General features: G+C 35.5%; 1 protein-coding gene across 2 annotated transcripts; it reads right to left on the bottom strand.

The window, feature by feature from the left end:
• Positions 1-3,087: 3,087 nt before the first annotated feature.
• On the bottom strand, positions 3,088-17,575 carry LOC129282083 (unconventional myosin-XVIIIa-like). Of its 2 annotated transcripts, none has more exons than XM_064095812.1 (9): positions 13,669-14,345; positions 12,614-12,724; positions 11,256-11,507; positions 10,602-10,715; positions 9,727-9,843; positions 8,825-8,908; positions 7,217-7,354; positions 5,447-6,519; positions 3,088-5,224 (listed from the first exon to the last, which is right to left on the bottom strand). In XM_064095812.1, exons 2-8 carry the CDS (start codon positions 12,704-12,706, stop codon positions 6,253-6,255), a joined length of 1,065 nt encoding a protein of 354 aa, XP_063951882.1. In that variant the 5' UTR covers positions 12,707-12,724; positions 13,669-14,345; the 3' UTR covers positions 3,088-5,224; positions 5,447-6,252. The 2 variants fall into 2 exon arrangements, with proteins under 2 accessions (XP_063951882.1, XP_063951881.1); XM_064095811.1 differs by lacking the exon at positions 13,669-14,345 and adding an exon at positions 17,382-17,575 and having other exon boundaries at positions 4,574-5,224.
• Between the last annotated feature and the right edge of the window lie 4,463 nt (positions 17,576-22,038).

Raw genomic sequence — 22,038 nt, 5'->3', positions numbered from 1 at the left:
CATCTTTCATTATAAAGAGCATAGGAAGGGGATGACTACATCTGCAACTCTGCTAGTCGATTAAATTTCATCATTCCGTATTGGTTTATTCAAGTTGCGATATTTCTATCGAGGGATAGTGAAACAATTCAATCATAAACTGTGAAATGCAGCAGCCCATGCTTTTTCATTCCTGTATTTCCTTTTCAGAGCGAATTGCATTAAGGAAGCAGTAAGTCAGAATTATTGCTCTGCCTATCAATCTTACACCCCAATACTGCTTGTTAGCGTGATGTCAGCAAACAAGTCAAGGATAACTTGTCTCTTCAAATCGAGATTCATCATTCTCCTAACAAACTTTAAATTGTAGGTAAAAATATTCATGACGGTGAAAGAAGAACTAGAATAGAAATGTGGTATGAAAATGCTAGGTGATCTCTTGGACAAAATGAGTTCTCGCCAGCAATATGAAAAAGGGCATTTTCTATGGTTGTCAGTGGAATATGGTTATGTTTGTTTTGTCTCATAACATTATGCAAATATGTACCGAGACGAATACTAGGATTCTGCTTTTCCATCAGATCACGCAATAAAATTGTGAATCATAGTCGCAGGTTTGAATGGAGAGCAATTTAGAGTCTGGGGCTTGGAATGGCCTTTTATTGGCACTGCCATGTCTCATTTCCAAGTATCATACTGGGAATAATAGATATCTTTCGTTCCTTTCATCTCCAAGTATTAACGAACCACAAAAATCCCAGGGACACTTTGGAGTACCACATGGATGCATAATTGGCCCACATGTAATCGACCTGTATTCCGAATTTCGAGCAAAAGCCATTCAAGAGAAGACCTAGTTTTGGAAAGAATCATTAAAATTATCAGGACATACAGAAACTAGAGAAGGTTGAGTCCTTGTGAGGTGAAAATTACCTTTGCGCATGATAGAGGCAGAATGGTGCTTAGAGTTAGTGCAACTTGACTGAGTTTATAGCCCTGTTGCTCAACACAAGTATGTGTACTTTTTATTTATTCAAATAAGGAAGAATAACAGGGACAGTCGAGTTGAATGAATGTAAATTAAATGCGATGTCCATCTTGATTTGAAGAGGTTGAGTGAATCAAATTTTCTGAAATGATAAACAGTGAACATTTCAGCAGGGACTGTAGAGCTTTTGACATTTATAAGATTTATATACCACTCGCTTCTGTTCAACAGTCAATCTTTCAATAATTCTAGTAGTATTCCACTTTTATACAGTACTTAATACTTAGGAACAATGTTGGTTCTTCTCGCTTAATACATGTACCTTGGTTACCCAGGCCAGAATCCTCAACACAATGACTTTGTATGCATTTTCTCCACACTTACGTTGTATTTACTTAATAATAATAATAATATTTACTTGGAATTAAATCATTTTGACAGTGAACACTTTGAAATACATACAGTGGTGCTCAAAAGTAAGTGAATCCCATGATGAATGAACATATTTAAAGTGTTCAAGTTTTGTCATGTTTTAGATATTTAATTGTGAGGTCAGATGACAAAATATTACATTCAATAAAGTTTGTTTCTCTGGGCTTGCCAAGCATTGTAGTGCTGATGTCTACAGTCAACACTCAGCACGAATGAGTGTATTTTGTGGTGGGGTTCACTAACTTTTGAGCACAACTGTACATGTGTATACACAAGAAAAAGTGCACTCCTACACATCCAAATGGAAAATCTGTAGATAAATACATTGTAGAGGTTATTGCCTGAGACCCGGTTTAGGAACATTTTGCTATTAGATGCTGTTGTTCTTGATTCACAGATGGAAGGTTGATGCCTTTCCCCAGAACTAATCACCATTATACTACAATGCTTTTTAATTCCTTCATTCCCAGTATTCCAATCATCCATTCTGTATCGGAAGTTAAATGCCAAAGACTGGTGTTTTTATCGCTCCATAAAATTGCCTTCGCACTAATCAAATATAATCGATTTCCATAACCACAGGGAAAAACCCCTACAGAAAGAACCATAAAAAAAGCATTGCATAAAACCTACTACAAAGCAATAAAATGTAAAAACCACACATAATAAATGCTCTATAATTACTAATTTTTGCTATTTTGCTGATTCCATTTATTTTAAGTATACTCTTTGAAATGAAGGAAATAACATTGGAAACAGTTTATTTCTAGAGCAACAAAGATCTTAATTGGAGATATGAGAATGAAAGACAGGGTGAGATAGAGATTGAATGGGAGAAAGAGTAGAAAGAAACAAATTAAATGAAGGAGGGGGCATATTAAGACTCTCATATTGGGGTAATATAGGTTAATGAAACGTTTCAATAATGAACACTGCTTCCTCCTTTGTTCAATGTTCCATATTTCACCATCAACAAAACCAGAGTTTCCAAAAGATGTCCCAAAATAGCCTCCCACGATGGAAAATTGTTAAGAATTACCCCGCTTCAAAAGGGCACCTTCAGGGTGAAATGATTAAAAGGGAGACAAGATGGTACACAAGGGAAGCAACTCACAAGCCACAAAGGTGCAATGCCAGTGGAAAAGATGTAGATGTGAAAGGATCACCATAGAACCACCTATCATTTTACTCTGCAAATTGGTTGATTTCATAAGCACGCTGTCTAGAGGTGAGTTCACACATGGTGGTGTTTAGTAAGAACCTTGTCGGTGATTCTCACTGGCAACTTTGCTTCCAGTCAATCAGAAGCAAGGGTTTCATTACCTTAAACATTTGTAAAAAATTACTGACAAATTGCTTCAAATCACTTTTAAGGACCCAATTGCAAATAAACAAGTTCAGCTTTCACTTGCTATCCTGTCAAGGTATTTCATTCTCCCAACCTTATCTAAATATTTATTATGTTATGCCTGGCAAATACAATCAATTACTTCAAGAAGCAAGAGTATCATACTTGGATTGAGAAAAGTAATCTCAGATTACCAATTAAGAATATCCAAAGTATGAAGATTTACTATGCAAAATAAAGAGGATGTAAAATACTTACACGTAGACTCTACAAAGTTCATGCAATGTTTGAAGGGTCTGTTTAAGAAACGCTCACATCAATGAAAGGGGGCACTATATCTCAATGTAACAAACAAATTTTATTTGCAACAAAGAATGAATCAATTAAAAACTATAGAACTATTACTACAATTTCGTACTATTCTTTAATATAAAGGTCCAATCTAATGCAACAATGACTCTTCACCAAAACTCTAGAAAGGCTTTGAAATATGAAACATTGCCACATCTCATTACCCTCTTCTGAGAAAAATATAACAATGTTTTTTACCAGTGAGAACTATCCCCTTTGATGTTCCCTAGAGAGAACCTTTATCAATGAGAGCTGAAAGCAAGTTCAGCACTGCTGACAGAGACAGTAACGAGCTATCAAATGACCATTCTTTGTCAAGCGAGGGCGGTGTAGGTGCTTTGACAAGCTCTTCTCACCTCGAATTGAATTAGGCAGTGACTGCATGTATCAAGACAAGGCTGACACGACTGCAATCTAGATGTTTAATCTCATTTGCTCAGCATCACTTTTCATTCTTGATATGTTGTATTCGACATTTATCTGAGAAATCTCATCAAATTCGGAAAACAATGGATGAAATGGCTTCCAATTTGATTATGAGGAATGTCTGATTTTTGTAAGAGTCCCAAGAAAAAGAACAGAAAATACATTTCTTAACAATAAAAAAAAGAAAACTCTCTAAAGATGATTTTCTGCACCAACCGATTGATTAAAGGTACTATTCTTCTGGGAAATAAATTTGTCCAGGCTGGAGTGTCATAAAGCTGTTTGTAATTTAAAAGTGACTTTATGAATGACCAACGATCATTTGTGGTAAATTTTGCGAACCAACTTTTCATTTGTGTTTATTTACCTCCCAAGAGAGGATCACCAGTCGTTCATAAAGTTGCTGGTAACTTATGAACAGCTTTATGAAACATCTACCTGGGGGCCGTTTCATAGAGCTATTCATAAGTTAAGAGCAACTTTAAGAATGACTGGTGATCCTTTCTTACGCACAAAACCATCGCTAATGAATATACCATTCGCCATATGAAAGGATCACCAGTCGTTCTTAAAGTCGCTCTTAACTTACGAACAGCTTTATGAAACACCCACCCAGTGTCAAAATAAAAATCACTGAGTCAGTGATCGCTTTAATAGGTCAAATGGTTGTAGCATTATAAGCCAACCCCTATGATAACAGAATTACACTGGCTGAAAGTAAAAAATCTAATTGAGCGTAAGTCTCTAACCATCACATTTAAATGCCTACATGAGCAAGCTCCACCATACCTGTCAGACTCTCAACAGTTCGCCATTATTTACAATACTCGGTCATCATCATATATCCCTGTCCGAATCCCACAGACATTCAAATCAATAGGTGATAGGTCATGTTCTGTGTTTGCCCCAAAATAATGGAATGCATTATCTCAGAACATACACAGTGCCCTTCTATTAATGTGTTCAGGAAGATGCTCAAGTCTCATTTGTTTTTATATAGGCCTATTGCAAGTAGTGTTTCATTTTGTGCAGTTTTATTTTAAGTTTTTACCGATCATATTTGTTTTTGTCATTTTGTATAGCGCTTTGTAACTTTTGAAAAAGCGTTTTATAAGAAGTAATTATTATCGTGAAATTGTCACTTGATTTTAATATCAAGATATCTACAATTTAGTGGTATAGGTACCACCATACTGTTAAGAATTCTACCAGCAGGGGTATTATCTGTGTATCTCATGCCACTACATTTTCCATCTAGAATAAAGCAATAAGATTAAATTGCCCATCATATCAAACTTCCCAATTTATTCTTGATTACTTTGTCTTTCAATGAGTGTACCAAGACTAACTGACAATGCATTTTACACCAAGCTGATGAGCATTTGATTAAAATCAAAATAATGAAAAACAAACGCGATAACATGAAATGCTGATCGAGAAAGTCACAAACTCCTTCCGCAGATGTATATTTCCGAAAAATAACTTGATAATCTCTTTTCAAGAACGTTCTTTTACGATGACGAAATTTCAGCCGACAGTGATTCAATATTCTGAATTCACAGGATGTCAACATGCCATTGCCGGGTGGAAAGATGAGAAAGACTTTTATTATTTGCCTCATTTCAAATTCTCAACAAAAATATTCTTGAGGATGAGAAGGGTAATAAACATCTTGATACTGAAACACACGCACATCCACACTTGGTGGTGGTGGTGGTGATTTTTTACCTGATTGCTAAGAAAGCATGAATGCTTGTAAGCAAACAACCAGAGGACCGACGGCTTAAGGTCCTCTCCGAAGGACCTGGTACTGAGGATTAATGCCTTACCAAAGGGCACTAGCGCACCAAGTGGGAATCGACCCCGGGTCACCGGAATACGAGTACCCCGCTCTACCGACTGAGCTATCGCGCCTCCCTCACATTCACACATGAACACACACATCGATGAAAAGAAGCATGATGAATTGTGAGAGATGAAACAACGACAGCAAGTGTCAAATTGAACAATTTTTCCACTGACAGCTGTATCTGGTACCTGAAGCATTAATTTCTTGATTTGATTATTAGTTCATTCTGATCAAAACCAATAAAGAACAGAAAGCTTGCCAACTTTCATACCAATTTAAAATTTGAAACATTCTGCTTTATTTTCTTTTCTGTTAAGTTGTAGGCATTTTGGGAAGTTGTGATTGAGCACATGAAATTTATTTTCTATTGCATTATCTGATTCTAATGAAGGCAAAACAATCATCTACGCAGGAGTGTCAAACCATAATTAAAGCATAATACCAGTTATAATGAGTTAAACGGGGTGCCCACTCTGCTCTAACTAAAGGGCAATTGGTCAGATCATGAAGAGATGTAAGAATTGGATAAAATGGGGGGCGGACGAACAAAAAGGTTGATCATTTTATGGAATTGCCCTGAAGCAAAAAAAAGTGCTATCAATTTGACAATTATCAAAGATACTTATGTTTTTAAAGTTAATTTATGACCTCGTATTTAATCTGCCTTCCAATCTGTTGTGTGATTTAAATTTTCAGAAACTGCATTACAAAAATGATCGTATTTTATATACAGATGTACACCTGTACATGAGGAGCACATCACAAGTGAAGCAACACAATTAAAACTTTATCAATTCCTTATTTAAAATAAACCTCACTTTATTTAATCTTTTATAGATTATCACCAAACCTGCAATAACACTTTTTTTCTTTAGATATTTATTTATTTTTTATTAAAAAAACACACTGGGTAAACTTCCCCACTATTATAAATATACATGTAGTAGACCAATGTCTTACCAGCTCATGTTTTTTCTGCGTCGCCTCTGACTCCTTCCGTTGGATCTCAGATTGCTCCTCCTGTAGCTCCCTGATCTCCCGCTGGAGCTTCCTACTTGCCTCCTGGCTCCGAAGTTCCTTCTGTTGAACAGAGCTGTGGTCACTGTTGGACCGGTCAAGGGAGTCTCGTAATCTCTCAACTTGGTTCTGAAAGGGAGTTAAAAGAAGACACATTACATTATTGTAAAGCTTCTGCTCAGCAGAGCTGTGGTCACTGTTAGACTGGTTAGGGGATACTTTTCAGTATACTATAATCTGGTGGAGGTATTTATGAGGCATTCTCAGCTTTACTCATAACTCTGACATCATGAACACTAAGTACAAGAAACGATAAGAGAAAAGATTGAGAGTTTTCAGAATACAGATTTTATTGTGACTCAATAGATACAATTTTGTGTTCAAACAATCTTAGCCAAAAGGGAAACAAACTAAGAAATCACAAAAAATATGTATAAAGAGCATACAAACTTACATAATTACAATCCCGCTCACACCATATGACATCAGATAACACAGGATATTGAGAAGCACCGTAAAGCCAATTTCAAACCCAATTAATCTGAGTTTTTCTAAAACAAAATATTCAGCTTGCAAGGTTTATATGGGACATGGTATCTGATGTTCATGTAAATAGACAAGTTGTCTTTCCACTTATAGTATAAGTATTGAAGACTCCTTTTTAAAATCCAGCATTCTGCAGTTATAAACTAAGCTAGTTTTGTAAAGATAACAGTCTACAGTCCAACAAAACCGATTCCAGCAATTATGTTGCATCTAAAGACATACCATCGGTCGGTATGGAAATGGTTTGGCCAGAGTGACTGTGGAATAGGAGTCTACTTACCTCAAGTTTGTTCTTGGTAGTATGTTCAAGGTCCAGTTTGGCCTCTAGCTCCCTAACCTTAGACTCCAGTCTGTTCACTTGAGTCCGATCGACCATTGACTCCGATAAGAAGTCTACCTTTCCTTGCAGTTCTGAGACCTGTTTTTGGAGAAAGCAGAATAAGATCATGGTTCAGTGTATGGTAATTACATTTTACCTAACAGGATGTAATAATATCAAATGGTGTTTGTAAGTAGAAGCAGACCTGACCAGGAGATCAGTGGTCTGAAGACTTCTTTTCAGAAACATGAAATCACATCATCCAAAAATTTCACAAATCACAGAGAAGTAATTAAATTCTAATCCTCCTATTTTGGCATACACAAAACAATGGAGAATGGGAGTGTTGCCTTAGGGCCACTGCACACCTTATGACTGGTCCACGATCCAATTTTGAAACAAATCGCATTTTGATCATTTTCTGAAAATGTGAATGAAAAGTATCTGTTTATTTGAGGTTCTAATCAACTGAAGGAATACCAATATATCAATTTCGGATGATTTAAAGCCTTTATTTTGTAGCAAAGGCCAAAATAGTCTCAAATCGTAGCCAATCGTACAATTGCTATGACATTATCATGACTAGTATTAAATTTGCTTTTATTCTAAAGGATGATAGCATAGTCACAGATTTGAACATAGGTATTTGTACAATGAATCAGATTATTACACAGTAAGATAGTTCATGTCTCAATATCAGCATTAAATTCTACTGCTTTTTATTTAAAAATCGGGTTGCAGACCAATCATAAGGTGCGCGGTGGCCTTTACAAGGCACTAAGAAGATTTCTGCTCAAAGACTTGGCACAGTCGTTTGGTAGGGTGTCTTGATTGTAAAATTGCATCTTTTATCAATAGAAACTAAGGATTTCCTTGTCTTCACATCACTTTCATGATGAAATGGTTATGAGGATCATTAGGGCTAAAAGGTCATCAGTGCAATGAATAAATTTTGAGACACTTGTTCTACCAAACCATTGTAGTTCCTCTGACCGAGCATTCATATGTAAGTACAGTAAACTAAACAGCAAAGTCCATCTACATTTAATCCCAGAAGTCATTTTTGTTTCAAATTATTTTGGGGTGTGTTAGAATAATGCTATTGATATTTGAAAGCATGCCATTCATCGCCGAAATGTACTTATTGTAATACTTCAAATTCCGTCTTGCCATAAGCAGCAAGTTTTATTGCCTAAAACTCTGTTCAAACATTGTGTATAAAATATGGAATTGTCAAGTAGTTTTGAACACTGTAAGGCCAATGTGCTAGACAAACTCAAACTTTTTTTTTTTTCATTTTGCTTTGCAAATATACCAGGGGGCCATTTCATACAGCTGTTCGTAAGTTAGGAATGACTTGAAGAACGACTGGTGATCTTTTCTTGTGGTAAATGATATTCATCATTAAATGTTAAATTGGTGATTATTTAGTGCGTAAGAAAGGTTCACCAGTCATTCTTAAAGTCACTCTTTACTTATGAACAGCTTTATGAATACCCCACCTGTAGATATAGGATCATATGTATACAATAATCTACATATAAGGAGTGATGGCAGTGCCGGATTTACCTTCTCCTGTAATTCCTGTTTCTCATTGGTTAGATCTGCTACTGTTTCAAGGTGTTCATTGACCTTGGCTTGCTCGTTAGACATCTATATAAAAAAATACATATATACATAAATGTATGTTTTAAATGAAATTGTAATGTCTTTATCATGTGCAGTAGATTGCATTTATATTTATGCTTATTTAATCTTAAAGGAATATTCCATTCAGGTTTTGCAGTTTTTCAATACCAAATTCTTGATTTAAAAAATGCCAATATTGGCACATACATTCCTCCATTCATATCAGAAACTATGTGCATATATTCTTCTGCGCTAATGTCCACTCGGATGAGGCATCAGTGAAAGTTTCATATCAGCATGACTTTCCAAAACTTAAAAATCAATTATTACAGGTATGTGTGGTGTCAGAAATAAAATTTCAATAAAAAAAGTGAGAGGCTATTTAATATTCTAGTAAATTTGAATTGCAATATTAGACAATTTCTGAAAAAGCCCTCTTCATTTTGATTATCTTTTTATAAGCATGTATAATCCTCACATCCTTTTTGAAAATATATGATGAAATAAAATAGCGAGAGTTTAGAGACACAGTCAATCAATACAATACAAGTTTTAACACAAATTTATAATAGACTGCAAAGTACCTAATGAACTGAGTATTTTCAGTATGAGTTCAAAAGGTGTCGGCTTCTAAGAAAGCTAGCCATCCATCACAATAAGTTCAATTCCTCCAGGAAAGCATTTTGCAAGGCATCTCATCAATGACAATCACTGATGAATTTGCTCTCAGCCAATCATATGCAAGGATTTCAGTAGCTTATAACAGACATCAATGAAATGCTACTTCCCGGTGAGAATCGATGGTGAGGATGGTAACACAAAGAGAAGAAAGCTGGACATACCTGGTGAATGAGAGCTCTGTGTTTCTTGAGAAGATCATTGAAATCTTCTTCTTGATCCTCTAACTTGCTCTCCAGCTCTGTCTTGTCTCGATTGGCGACTGATAGTCTTTCCTCAGCCTAAACCAGAGATAAAGAAAAAAAAATGAATCATAACAATTCATATTAAAAATGCTACATTTTGCTGAAATCATAACAAAGATTGATCTTTGACAAAAATGATAGCCATGATGATGATGATCATCATGAGCATGATGGTGATGGAGATGATCATCATCACCATCTTGATGATAATTATGATGGTGATGATACTGATGATGATGGATGATGATGATAATGATGATGGTGATGATGATGGGGGTGGTGGTGGTGGTGGTGGTGGTGGTAGTGATGTTAATGATGATAGTCGTGGTGGTGGTAATAGCAACACTGATGTTGAAAGGGATGTCATTTATAACAGTGCTATTATCTGCCTCTGCTCAAAAATTAGTCCTGTGATTGCGCTATTTCACTTAAATGTTCATGTATATATTAAAAAACATCTTTTGAATAGAGTAAAACAATTAATCATATTTAATTCTTAAGGAAATGCCATCACCTAAACCTATTTTCAATTAAGAATTGTACATAAAGTACATAAATCTTGAACTTTTGACCAAACCAACAGCTATTATTTTGCAGGGTAAAGCCATGGTAAGGGAGGAAATGTCATCTAAACTGTGTTTCCAATACCAATACTGTACTTGAAATCACCCATTTGTATAACATGCTAGGGCAGCCATGTTTCTTCATTCTCCTCAACTTTTGACAGTCCTTTTTCCCCCCAAGATGCAAGGTTTCTGTCTCCAAAGAAAACTAAACATCCTTCATGTACTTACATCTGACTTGGCTTTCATCATATCATCTAACTGGGCTTGCAGCTCTGATAATTCGGTTTCAAGATTCTGTCTCGCCTTCACCGCTGAGGCTGTAGCAAATGAAGCATCTTCAAGCTAGAGTGAAAATTAACACAAACATAAAATTAGCTAATATATCAAACTATCCTTGTTTGTACAAATCATGGATGAACAACTCTGTATTGTGCTAATGAGTACCTACAATTATAATTTTCAGAATACAAACACTGATCATCATTACCATGACAATTCCTTCCATTTTGAACAGAATGCTGTTTCAGTAATCTTGTTACAAATGCTGGGATTCTATTACATCATGTTGTATATATCGAGCTTCCACTTCAGAGGCTTAAATCAGAAAGAGCCCCGTGTTCAGTTTTAATAAAAAATAAATAAATAAAAATACTGTTAACCCATAAATGTCACAGCTTTCAGGGTCACAAGTAATCTTCTTTTGCTCCTCAATTGGCAACAATCAATCATTTCATTTTTGTACCTGTACTTGTAATAGATTTAACTAGTCAAAGCACTTGATAAAAGACCAAAAAAGTTGCCTATTTGCATATTTAAACAGTGATTTTGTTGCATTTGTTACATTGCCAGTAACCCCCCCCCCCCCCCCCTCTAACATCTCACCTCATTCTTCAGCTGTTTGAGTTTTGTCCCGGTAGGAGCCGCCGAGTTCTGCCTATCCAGCATTGTCTGGGCATCTTTGAGCAGTGCTTTGGTCTTCTTCAGGTCCTTCCGCAACCTCTTCTCTGTGTCCTTGTCCGAAGCTAAAGGCTTGTCTAACAGTTCCTGGACCCGCCTCTCCAGTTCTCTCTTCTCTCTCATGACAGACTGGCGTTCCTCGTAGTCTTCTTCTAATTGGATCTCCATCTGTTTCACCTGGTGTTCAAAGGTGTATATTTGTTATAAGCTACTGAAATCCTTGCATCTTATTGGCTCAGAACAAAAGCTCATCGAAAACTTGGAGGTAATTCAACAACCTGGTGCTATGTTCTATCTTAACACAAATCTCTCACTAAAGTTTCATTAGCCTGGGATCGATTTTATCACAATGCATATGAACAATTGTCAGTGTCAATTTATCAATCCCACAATCAAGTACTCAAACTTCAGTCACCTGATACAATGTTTATTGTATATTTTATTATTCAAGTTTCATATCCATTGGCAAAACTTTAGCTGAAGCAGGACATATATCATTTGTAATTGTGCAATGAGGGACTGTATAGTTTTGTTATTCAGAATTGAATGTTGGGACAGAGAGTGTACTGCATCAATTTTTATAGATGTCAGTTGATTTTATTATGACCCAGTTTGTAGCAATTCAAGCTTTCATTCTGTGTGTGCTCTTACGAGGCCAATTTGAAATATGCATTCAGCCATGACCTCAGCTGTCCGTAGGGTTGGCGTGGTAGAATATGGCGCAGTTGCCGTATATAACTAGTTTGGAGTGAATCAGATCAATCTTGCCCTTTAAAGCCAGCGCACACTATTCGATCCAATATGATGTGGTATTGTAATGGATCACATTTTGCATTAAAATATGAAAGTTCCAAGAAGTAAAATTATTTTATTTGAACTAGACTCGATGAAGACTGGATTTCAATTTCAGTAGTCCTTCCACTATATTGAACTCAGATCGATAAGATTTTATTGGTTGTAATGTTCATCAAATCAAATTTGATTACAATTTCTTTGAAATTTGGATCACAACGAATCATATAGTGTGCGCCGGGGCTTAACACAATATTTGAATTGCTCTCAAATACCTCACGGTTGTCAGTAAGATAAAACTCTCTTATAAGAATGATATCGATCCTAAGAGCCATTATGATCTTGACTTTAAATGGAAATCCAACCCAAGTGGATAGTCCTTTTAGAGAAACAAGCAAAATCAGAGAAACAGAGAGGAGAAAGTTGACCTTACACATCTAAACAACTCATTTATTCCTTCATTCTATCCTCTGCAAAGTAGATGAGCTTACCTTGTTTTGTGCACTTGCTCTAACCTCCTCTACTTCTTCATCTTTGGCATCTAATTCTTTCTGATGAGATTGTTTTATCCTCTCCAGCTGCATCTCAAGCCTCAGCTTCGTCTGAGTTACAAAAGAAAATAAAAACAGATTTGTTTGTTTACTTCTGCACTCAAAAATACAATACATCAATAAAATATGCTTACATATACAATATACATGTACATAAATAATCCATGAAATAAACAATAAAGTCATAATATACAAAACAACGATGTGTGAAGTGTAAGTTTTTCTTTAAAGGAGAATGAAACCCTTGAAACCAGCTGAATCCATATCAAAGAGAAAAATCAAAGAAACATATTGTTGAAAGTTTGAGGAAGATTGAATGAATAATAAGAAAGTTATGAGCATCACTAATGCCATGTAGATCCTCCAATTGGCAATGCGACCAAGATCTGTGATGTCACACACGTACAACTCCCTCATTACTTTAGTACTTATTTCACTTATATTCTCACTTTTATAGTGTCTATCACAAGGTGAGGTGTTCTCTTTATGAGAGGACAAGTACAGATGTTTCACAACATTATATCATTGATGAATCGTTTGTCATATGATTAGAATGAGCAAAAAGAGATGTTTTGGGGTATATTTTTAGCATCCAAAAGGTGAGAGTTGTTCATCTGTGACATCATAGATCTTGGTTGCATTGCCAATGGGAGGATCTCCATAGCATTAGTGATCTTGACATTTAAATGCTCATAACTCTTCTATTGCTTGTCCTATTTTACTCAAACTTTTGTTGATCTTATTCTTTGATTTTTCTGCTTTCACAAAAGCTAACTTGCTCCAAGAGTTTCATTCTCCTTTAAAATAAGATAACAAATAATTTTCTAAAATGTAATCAATGAACTCAGGGGACCACCATCATGAACAGTGAAACAGTTGCAGTTCAACATGCCTCAGCTGTATCTTCTAGGACTCATTTGTATCCAACCTAGTCACATTCAACAAACATAAATGAAGAGATAATCAAATGGTCCAATCCAATCTTGTAAATATACCTTCAACTAGATGTCCCATAGACTTTGCACAGGAACCACCTGGTTCTAGAAGTAAACAGGTTAACACTGATGTATAATTGACTATATAAGGATCATCTCCAATCCAGAAAATAATCACCAGCCAAGAAATTAGTAGAGTCAGTACCTAGTTGCATATATCATGAATACACACATGCCTACTGCGAAAAGGTCATTGCTGCGTGTAGGCCTATATTGCTTTGTACATGAACAAAAATGCACCTTCCATTTATTTTCTCCTGGTAGTATTTTAGCTATTAATTACACCCAAACATGCATTTGTACTGTGCTTAACATTTCATAGGAGTCATAATGTGACACTTTGACATATAAACACCAAACAATTCATTTTCATATGCACAGGATGCTGTATTTCCAAGTATCAAAAGAGATCACATTTTAAACAGTCTGCTCCAAAACAATAAGTGCATCTCAATTTATCCAAGAAAAACTCCAGCAAAATGTAAGGTTTAAAATAATGTCTGGCAATATACTCATATTCTTAAATGTTGCATCGAAAGTTGAGGAATCACAAATTTGTCACAGAATCAACAACAAATTGTCAGTCAATAAACTACCCTCAATCCCTTTCAACAACAACTGTTAGTACAAACCAAGTTGAAAATACTCAGACTTGCCTGTAGAACCTGATACAAACTGATTCACACATGAATATACCATCAAGAATTAGCAAAGAAACAGAATCAATAGAAACCCACTGTATCTCTGAGTCCTGTCTAAGCATTGAATCATCATTACTCAACCGATGCCAGCAAGTACCATATGAAACTAAGATGGCTATTTACAATACAACATCCCAGTGGGTTTTCAGCAGCGAAACAATTAGCATTATTTGCTTTTGGACTTCAGTACATACAAATCATTTACAATAACAAGAGCCTGATATTACCTTCAAAAAGAGGTGAAGGTCCTCAGACACAATACAACAATATGAATTGCTCACTTTCAGGTTACCAAAAGAGTATGATACACTGCAATCGAAAATCCAACAGACAAACTCAAATTAAAAACAGCAATCTCTAGGATGCCCTTACAAATGGGAAGTCATTCCATAAATAACTTCCTAATATTGCTTTTAAAAAATATGTTAAAACTACTTCCTAGTTTATTATGTTTAGTTATTAAAGCATATCTTTGGTTTTGGTAAAATTCCCCAAAGTCCATGGCAATATTCCAATTCATTACTAGGTCATAGATTATATGAACATATGTGCCCTAAACAGAAATGACATGTAGGATGTGAAAATGAACATTTTTTTAAATATTGGATTTACAGATTTCTACGGATCTGCTGCCCCCTCCCCCCTGTTTCATAAAGAGTTTAACAGTTGCAACATTGCCATTATGGCAACTACCATGGTAACCTTGATTTTGATTTGGCTGCTGAGCCCCCCTTGCCATGGTAGTTGCCATAATGGCAAAGCTACAACAGTTGTAACTCTTTATGAAATGGGCCTCTGGGGCCTGATCAAGCTAATTATGTCATCATATATATTTTTTTCTATATCCCTTCTCATGCATGGAATGGACTGAATATTACAGAACATAATGTCTGCCTGTAGGGTTCTAATATGAAATTACTAAATTTGAAAGGTTAGTCATTGAAAATGCTTAAAAGGCCATTTTGAATTAAACATAAAAACACTACCAAGAGAATGCATACATGCCAAATTTGAATTCTAATGGCTGAAAATGCCATATTTGAATTGCAACTTCTGCAAAAAAAAATGTCCACTAACCACTGCACTTTTCTAATATTGTAACGTTTGATAATACTCGAATATAGTTCACTCACTAACCTTTTTCTTTTAATAGATGGGCTTCAACACTGGAGCACTTTTCAAATATTTTCATGAATGTATTCAAAAGTTTGTTTGAGAGTAACCCTCTTCCTCTGAAGTGTCTTTTGTTCATGGCAACAAAAGACGTGTCACATTAATCATACTGCTTTCTTTGTATTTTCTCTCTTCCCCTCTTTTGAGGATACCATCACATTCAAGCTATCAGCCCCATCAGGCAACCCACTGCATTTTTTATGTATGATTCCTCAGAGTATTATGTCCATTGTCAAGTTGTAAATTCTATAAAATGTTTACCAGTGTGAGAATTTATTTCAACAATAGATCATCCATATTAGAATTAATGTGGCAACGTGGAAACGAACTAGCAGCCCTGAATATTGAATAAACTCTAACAAAATGAGGTCTGACTGAAGTGACAAGTTCATAAACACCATCCACAAAAAATGCAAATGGTGTGGCTATTTTATTGGTACAATACGATTAAACCTGTATATGGAGGTCTATGATTTTTGCTTGTTACTATCAAAGCATATTTCACTTCTATTTTGCCAACAGAATCCTAGACAAAATACCACAATAATACCTTAATAAGGGAAACTCAAACCCTGTTCATATTTGTGGAGTCTACTCTCCTGCTCCTGCTACTACTCTATCCGCCGACTCAAGCCAGCCTTCTCTCACCTACTCAAGCCTGCCTACTTCTCGGCTTTCCACTCCTACTGGTTTACAGTCCTTTTAAGGACTACACTCATTTTGACAAGAATACTCTACTTTCAAACCTCCGCTTTTCTCGCCTTTCCAATTCACCTCCATTTCTATCCACTTTTCTTTTAATATCTCAGTCCCTCCGGGACTTTACACATGGTGTACCGTAAACCTCTTCTGCGATTAATCATTTTATTGTAATGTAGAGAATCACTTCCTGGTGATGTTGACAAATGATACCCTCTGTTTTGGGCAGAAGATGTACATTGACTGTGTAGATTACAGCATTATTGCTGAACCATGTTCATAACACCTTTGTCAAAATACTGCAAAATTGTGGTATTGACATGAATGTGACTCATTAACTGTTTATGTACAAAGGGTAACCACATACTTTTCAAAAACAATATTTTGTATGAACATGATCTAATGTACTGTACTTAGTAATGGTGATAAACAATGGTTCAACCGTTCTTAATGACTTGTTTTCGATTCATCACATCCATAATTGTTGCCTGTCAAAATTTACAGGTATTATTTAAGAAGTAATTTCTGAAGAAATCCATAAAATATGACATTTCATGGAACACTGACACCAAACAATATGTTTTTTATACCCTGTAGTAATTTCATATTGTGGAACATACAATTAACCTTTGATTAAATTCTAAGCTGGATACATCAGTGATCAATTACTTTCAAATAACAATAGGGTGAACGATTTCAAAGAATTCTGATAACCCATACATTTACTGAACAAATAAATTGAGCATTCATGAAGTTAATACCAATGGGAAAACAAAGTCAAGGAGCCAGATGTTCTGAGAGGTATTTTGTTATCCTCTTATCAACATCTATGAACTTTTAAAAGGGAAAAAGACAAATAAAGGTACAGGACATATGGTTAACTACATTGCATAATCATGAAATTTTATATATTTTAAGAATCATTTTCAATTTTTCAGATGAATAAGATGAAATCTAAGACTCGTTCATTTTCAAAAATTCAAAGCACCTTCAGACCCATTAGATTAATAAAGAGTTCATATTATCCTCCTACTTTTTGATACAGAACTGCGTGGCAATTTCATCTACATGAACATGCAGAGTACAAAAATTATATCAAAAATTGTTATTAAGTACATGTACAGTATCATAAACTCTTACTTTGCGAAGATCTTCATAGCTGTGATCACGAGTCATGCCTTTCTCCTTCATAATGAACAATTTCCACAGAAAGGTATAAAATCCAATCAAGTGCTGAAAAATTTGTGATATATTCGAAGTACACTTGTCTACCTGTCCCAACACAAGTTAGAGTCCCATAACATACACCCAACTTCAACGGGCTAACGACAGAGCATGAAGAAATATTTTATACAATATCAAATATGTACCCAGATTGGGGGGCCTTTTTTAAGAGACAGAGGACCTATTTACAAATACAAATGCATATTTATCTTTTGTTCCAGCACTCATAATTTATGAATAATGGGGTTTTGGATGATTGCCCCTCACGGACTTGTTTTGTTGCTATGGTGGTGTGGATGTGAACTACTAAAGCTCTATAAATCGGTGATTTGGTTGATTGAATTGAGAGAATCAACCATCCGTGTCCCCCTGCGGCCAGTTCATGGACTCTACAGCTTGGTTGATTATCGGGGATCATGTTCACATGGCATCCATGCAGCTTAAATCTATGATTGGATGACTATAGTATTAAATAAACATGTTTGTAAAAGTTCTTTGACATTGTAATGCAGTGGTTTATTTAGCTCAGGACATATACACATGTATTTCATGTCAGGGCTAGAGATGAAATGATTTTACAGATATCGCATTTCAATTTGCTCAGATGTTCTTCTTCTTCTTCAAGCTACACTGCCTCCTTCAATCCTGAAGATTCTTGCAGTATTGTAGTACCGGGGACCGGCAGGTGCAATACACCGGGTGAACACCCTACTCTTTGACGAATAGTGTATTGGTTTTAACGTGCATAGGTTGTGACTCTCCTATACACGGGACCAACATTTGCGTCCTTTCCGATGGACGGAGTGTTTTCCAACTGCATTCACACCCGCACTGAACACAGCGGTGAGGCACGTTAACACACAACGCTAGCATCAGTTTTTTTGTTAGATGTCTTCTGGCATGCTGCGGGACTCGAACCCACGCACGTTGAGATCTACGATCTTTTCCGGAACAGGCGCTCTAACCGACTGAGCTACACTGCCTCCCAGACTGCTACACACAATAAAACATTGTACAATAGAGAACATGGTTGAGATCATTTCCCCTACAACCAAAACTGTTAATTAAATTTGAAAAGGAAAATTAATTCTAAAAATCCTCAATTTAACTGCTTACCGGGCAGATTCTTCGGTTACCATCTACATATTAAACTTTTATTTCTTTGTATATTTGTCATTTTTGCCCAATGACAGGTGAGTGCAGAGCATGAGCCCCTTTGGCCCCTCTCTACCCATGAAACTAAGCCAAAGTGTTAAGTGCTGTATAAAGGTGGAGGAGCACTAATTTTAATTCCAATGTGTTGTTAAAAAAAATCAATAAAAATGCACCATTGGATACCATTCTTCATGGAAATAGAAAACCAATGATTACTTTAAAATTCAAGGGCTGTCATGCCATGGTCGAAGCATAGGGAAAGAGATTTTATGATATGCTGGGAAGCAAAGCTTGATCATACTGAATGACAGGTTGGTCATTATCAGTTATGTATGAAGATGGGAAATGTTTTGATCACTGTGAAATACCTTGGAAATACTTGCCCTATCTGCTCCAACAATTTTTATCAAAAGGTCTGTTTTTTGTGTGTTTTTTTTTTACAAACTTTTTGCTTCATTTCATGAAAACAAAAAACAAAAATCTTTTGTTCATCTTTTGTTGTAAGTACATGTAATATGTCCTAAAAATAATGCATGTGACTACAGAGACTGCCAAATAAAATTCTAAGTATCTTCAATTTTCATACATTTGTTATCAATTCTTGTGCACACGTGATCGATCGATCATACATGTGAATAAATGAACTCTTAAATAGCTTTTTCATATGCCCACTCACTGAATAATTGAAAAGAATCATAAAATAATTCAAGCAATTTATTATTAACAGTCATCGCAATATACTCAAGATTTTTCCCCAAAAGAGTCAAGAAGTTTCAAAACAACCCCCCCCCCCAGAATCAAAGAAGCTTATAAGCTAAAACAAATTCAATAGTCATACTTAATCTGCAAATTCTTTTCACTCTGTAACTTGGGCATTTTATAATACAAGCATCAAAGTTAAACCCTTATTGTGATGTCACTATTACCCATTAATCGGTAAACCAGTGTTCTCAACACCATGAATAAATCACTGTGCTTCTCTTTCAAAGTGATAACTACAGTTTTCCTGGGAGCTCACTGCTTGTTCTACAAATTAATCTTTACTCTTCTCGTGCTTGGGATTCATCGTATAGTTAAATATTTCTTTAAAATTTTCTATTCTTTACGAGCAGCCAATACTATCTTGTACGTCTCAGGGAAAAGGTTGTTGACCCACAAGCCCCTCATGATATTGAACATTGTTGATGCATGTATTATGAAACCCACAAGTTGATTAGATTTATTATGTTTTAATGAGTGCTTCATTCCAGGAAAAAGAAATGTTTTATTTGGAGTTGTGTATAGACCCCCTCAGAGTAACTTAGAGAGTTTTGTGAACGAAATGCATAGTATTCTTTCAAACCCACTTTTCGTAAACAAAACAATTTTCATAATGGGTGATTATAACATAAACCTTCTTCAGTGTGATGAAAACTATCATTATGATGCGTTTCTTAATATGATGCTGTCCTTTTCCTTAATGCCATTAATTATTAAACCAACAAGGGTAACTGAAACTTCATCTACGCTCATAGATAACATTTTCTGTAATAAACAACCTTTTCCATCCTCAGGGATTATTGTATCAGATATTTCAGATCATTTCCCAATCTTCGCTCGTCTAAGCTTGGATAAAGTCTGTAAACAAGAATCCAAATCAATTCGGAAAAACACTTCCGCTAATATCGCAAAGCTGCGGGCAGCCTTGATAGAAACTGACTGGAGTGAAGTTCTTAAAGAAAATGATGTGAACATATCGTTTAAAAGGTTCTTACAAAAATTCATGTCTCTGTATAATAAAAATGTACCAGTTGTAAAGCAAAGTAGAAGAAATCGTAAAAATGTTCCTATTATGCCATGGGTTAGTGCTTCTTTGTTGAGATCCATTAACAAGAAAAACAAGCTGTATTATTCGTATAAAGTGCGTGGTACCGAATCTTCACGTAAACGTTATGTAAATTATAAAAATACGCTTACTTCAGTCCTTCGTACTGCAAAGAAATCATATTATCGCACTCAATTTCAGGCAACAAGAAACGATATCAAGGGAACTTGAAAAGTGATTAAGAAAGTGTTCAAGTCAAAGGAAAAGATATCTCATGTAAAGAGTATTGAAATTAACGGTCATGTGGTGGAAGAAAGGAATATTATAGCAGACAACTTTAACAATTACTTTTGCAGCATTGGTCCAAAACTTTCACGGGCAGTGCCACCTTCTCAGCAGACTTACAGAGATTTTATGAAAGAGCAAAATAGTAAAAGTTTATTTTTCTTACCAGTAGTTCAGGAAGAACTGCTTACCATTGTGAAATCTCTTAAAAATGGGAAAAGTCCTGGTTATGATGGGGTTTCTAACAACTTAATTAAAGAAATTATCTTAGGAATTATTCAACCCCTACTTCATGTCTTTAATCTATCAATGTCATGTGGGAAAGTTCCTACTGACATGAAAATTGCGAAGGTCGTACCCATTTTTAAGAAAGGAGACCCTCAATGCCTGAATAATTACAGACCTATTTCTCTATTGACTGCATTCTCAAAGATTCTTGAGAAAGTGATCTATGTTAGAACTTTGAAATTTCTCAACAAGAGTAATATATTTTCTAAATTTCAGTTTGGCTTTCGCGAGAAACATACCACCACCCATGCCTTGCTACATTTTATTGATAAAGTATCACAATCCATAGACAAAAAGATGCATACAATTGGTATATTTCTTGATTATTCGAAAGCTTTTGACACAGTAGATCATGATATTTTGACTGGCAAGTTATCACATTATGGTATCAGGGGTACAGCATTGGACTGGTTCAAGAGTTACTTAGCTGACAGGAAACAATTTGTCTCAATAAAGGATGCTGAGTCAGGTTTACAGAATGTCACTTGTGCTGTTCCCCAGGGATCCCTCCTTGGTCCGTTATTATTTATTGTGTATATTAATGATTTTCACTATTCCTCTGATATTTTATCGTTCATTTTATTTGCAGATGATTCAAGTTTGTATCATTCCCACAGAAATCCTGAGACCCTTTTAAAAACAGTTAATAGTGAACTGAGGAAAGTGACTTTGTGGATTCAAGCAAATAAATTATCTCTAAATATGCAGAAAACAAATTATATGCTCTTTACCAACACGATAAGAGAAGTTCCAGGTGATGTTATATTTAATGATGTGTTAATAGATAGAGTAAAGACGACCAAATTTCTGGGGTTGCATATAGATGAAAAACTGATTTGGAAAACCCATATAAATCATCTATGTAAGACATTATCAAAAAATAGTGGTGTAATATACAAATTGAAATCCTTTTTCTCTACTGATATTCTTTGTATGATGTATTCAACACTAATTCTCCCGTATCTCAATTACGGTGTTCTTGCATGGGGTAATTCTCTTAAAACCAATCTAGAAAGGGTGTACTTGATTCAGAAAAGAGTT

The sequence above is a fragment of the Lytechinus pictus genome, chromosome 2 (genome assembly GCF_037042905.1).
Source record: "Lytechinus pictus isolate F3 Inbred chromosome 2, Lp3.0, whole genome shotgun sequence".
Lineage (NCBI taxonomy): Eukaryota > Metazoa > Echinodermata > Echinoidea > Temnopleuroida > Toxopneustidae > Lytechinus > Lytechinus pictus.
This window is presented reverse-complemented; position numbering and strand designations above follow the sequence as displayed.

Bases quoted from the DNA above. Each gene is read 5' to 3' on its own strand.
- LOC129282083 (XM_064095811.1), bottom strand. From the start codon at position 17,432: ATGAAGGAGAAAGGCATGACTCGTGATCACAGCTATGAAGATCTTCGC. The intron at 12,725-17,381 runs GTAAGAGTTTAT...TTTGTAACTCAG, and splicing joins GCTATGAAGATCTTCGCAAA to ACGAAGCTGAGGCTTGAGAT. The intron at 10,716-11,255 runs GTGAGATGTTAG...TTTTCACTCTAG, and splicing joins TCAAACAGCTGAAGAATGAG to CTTGAAGATGCTTCATTTGC.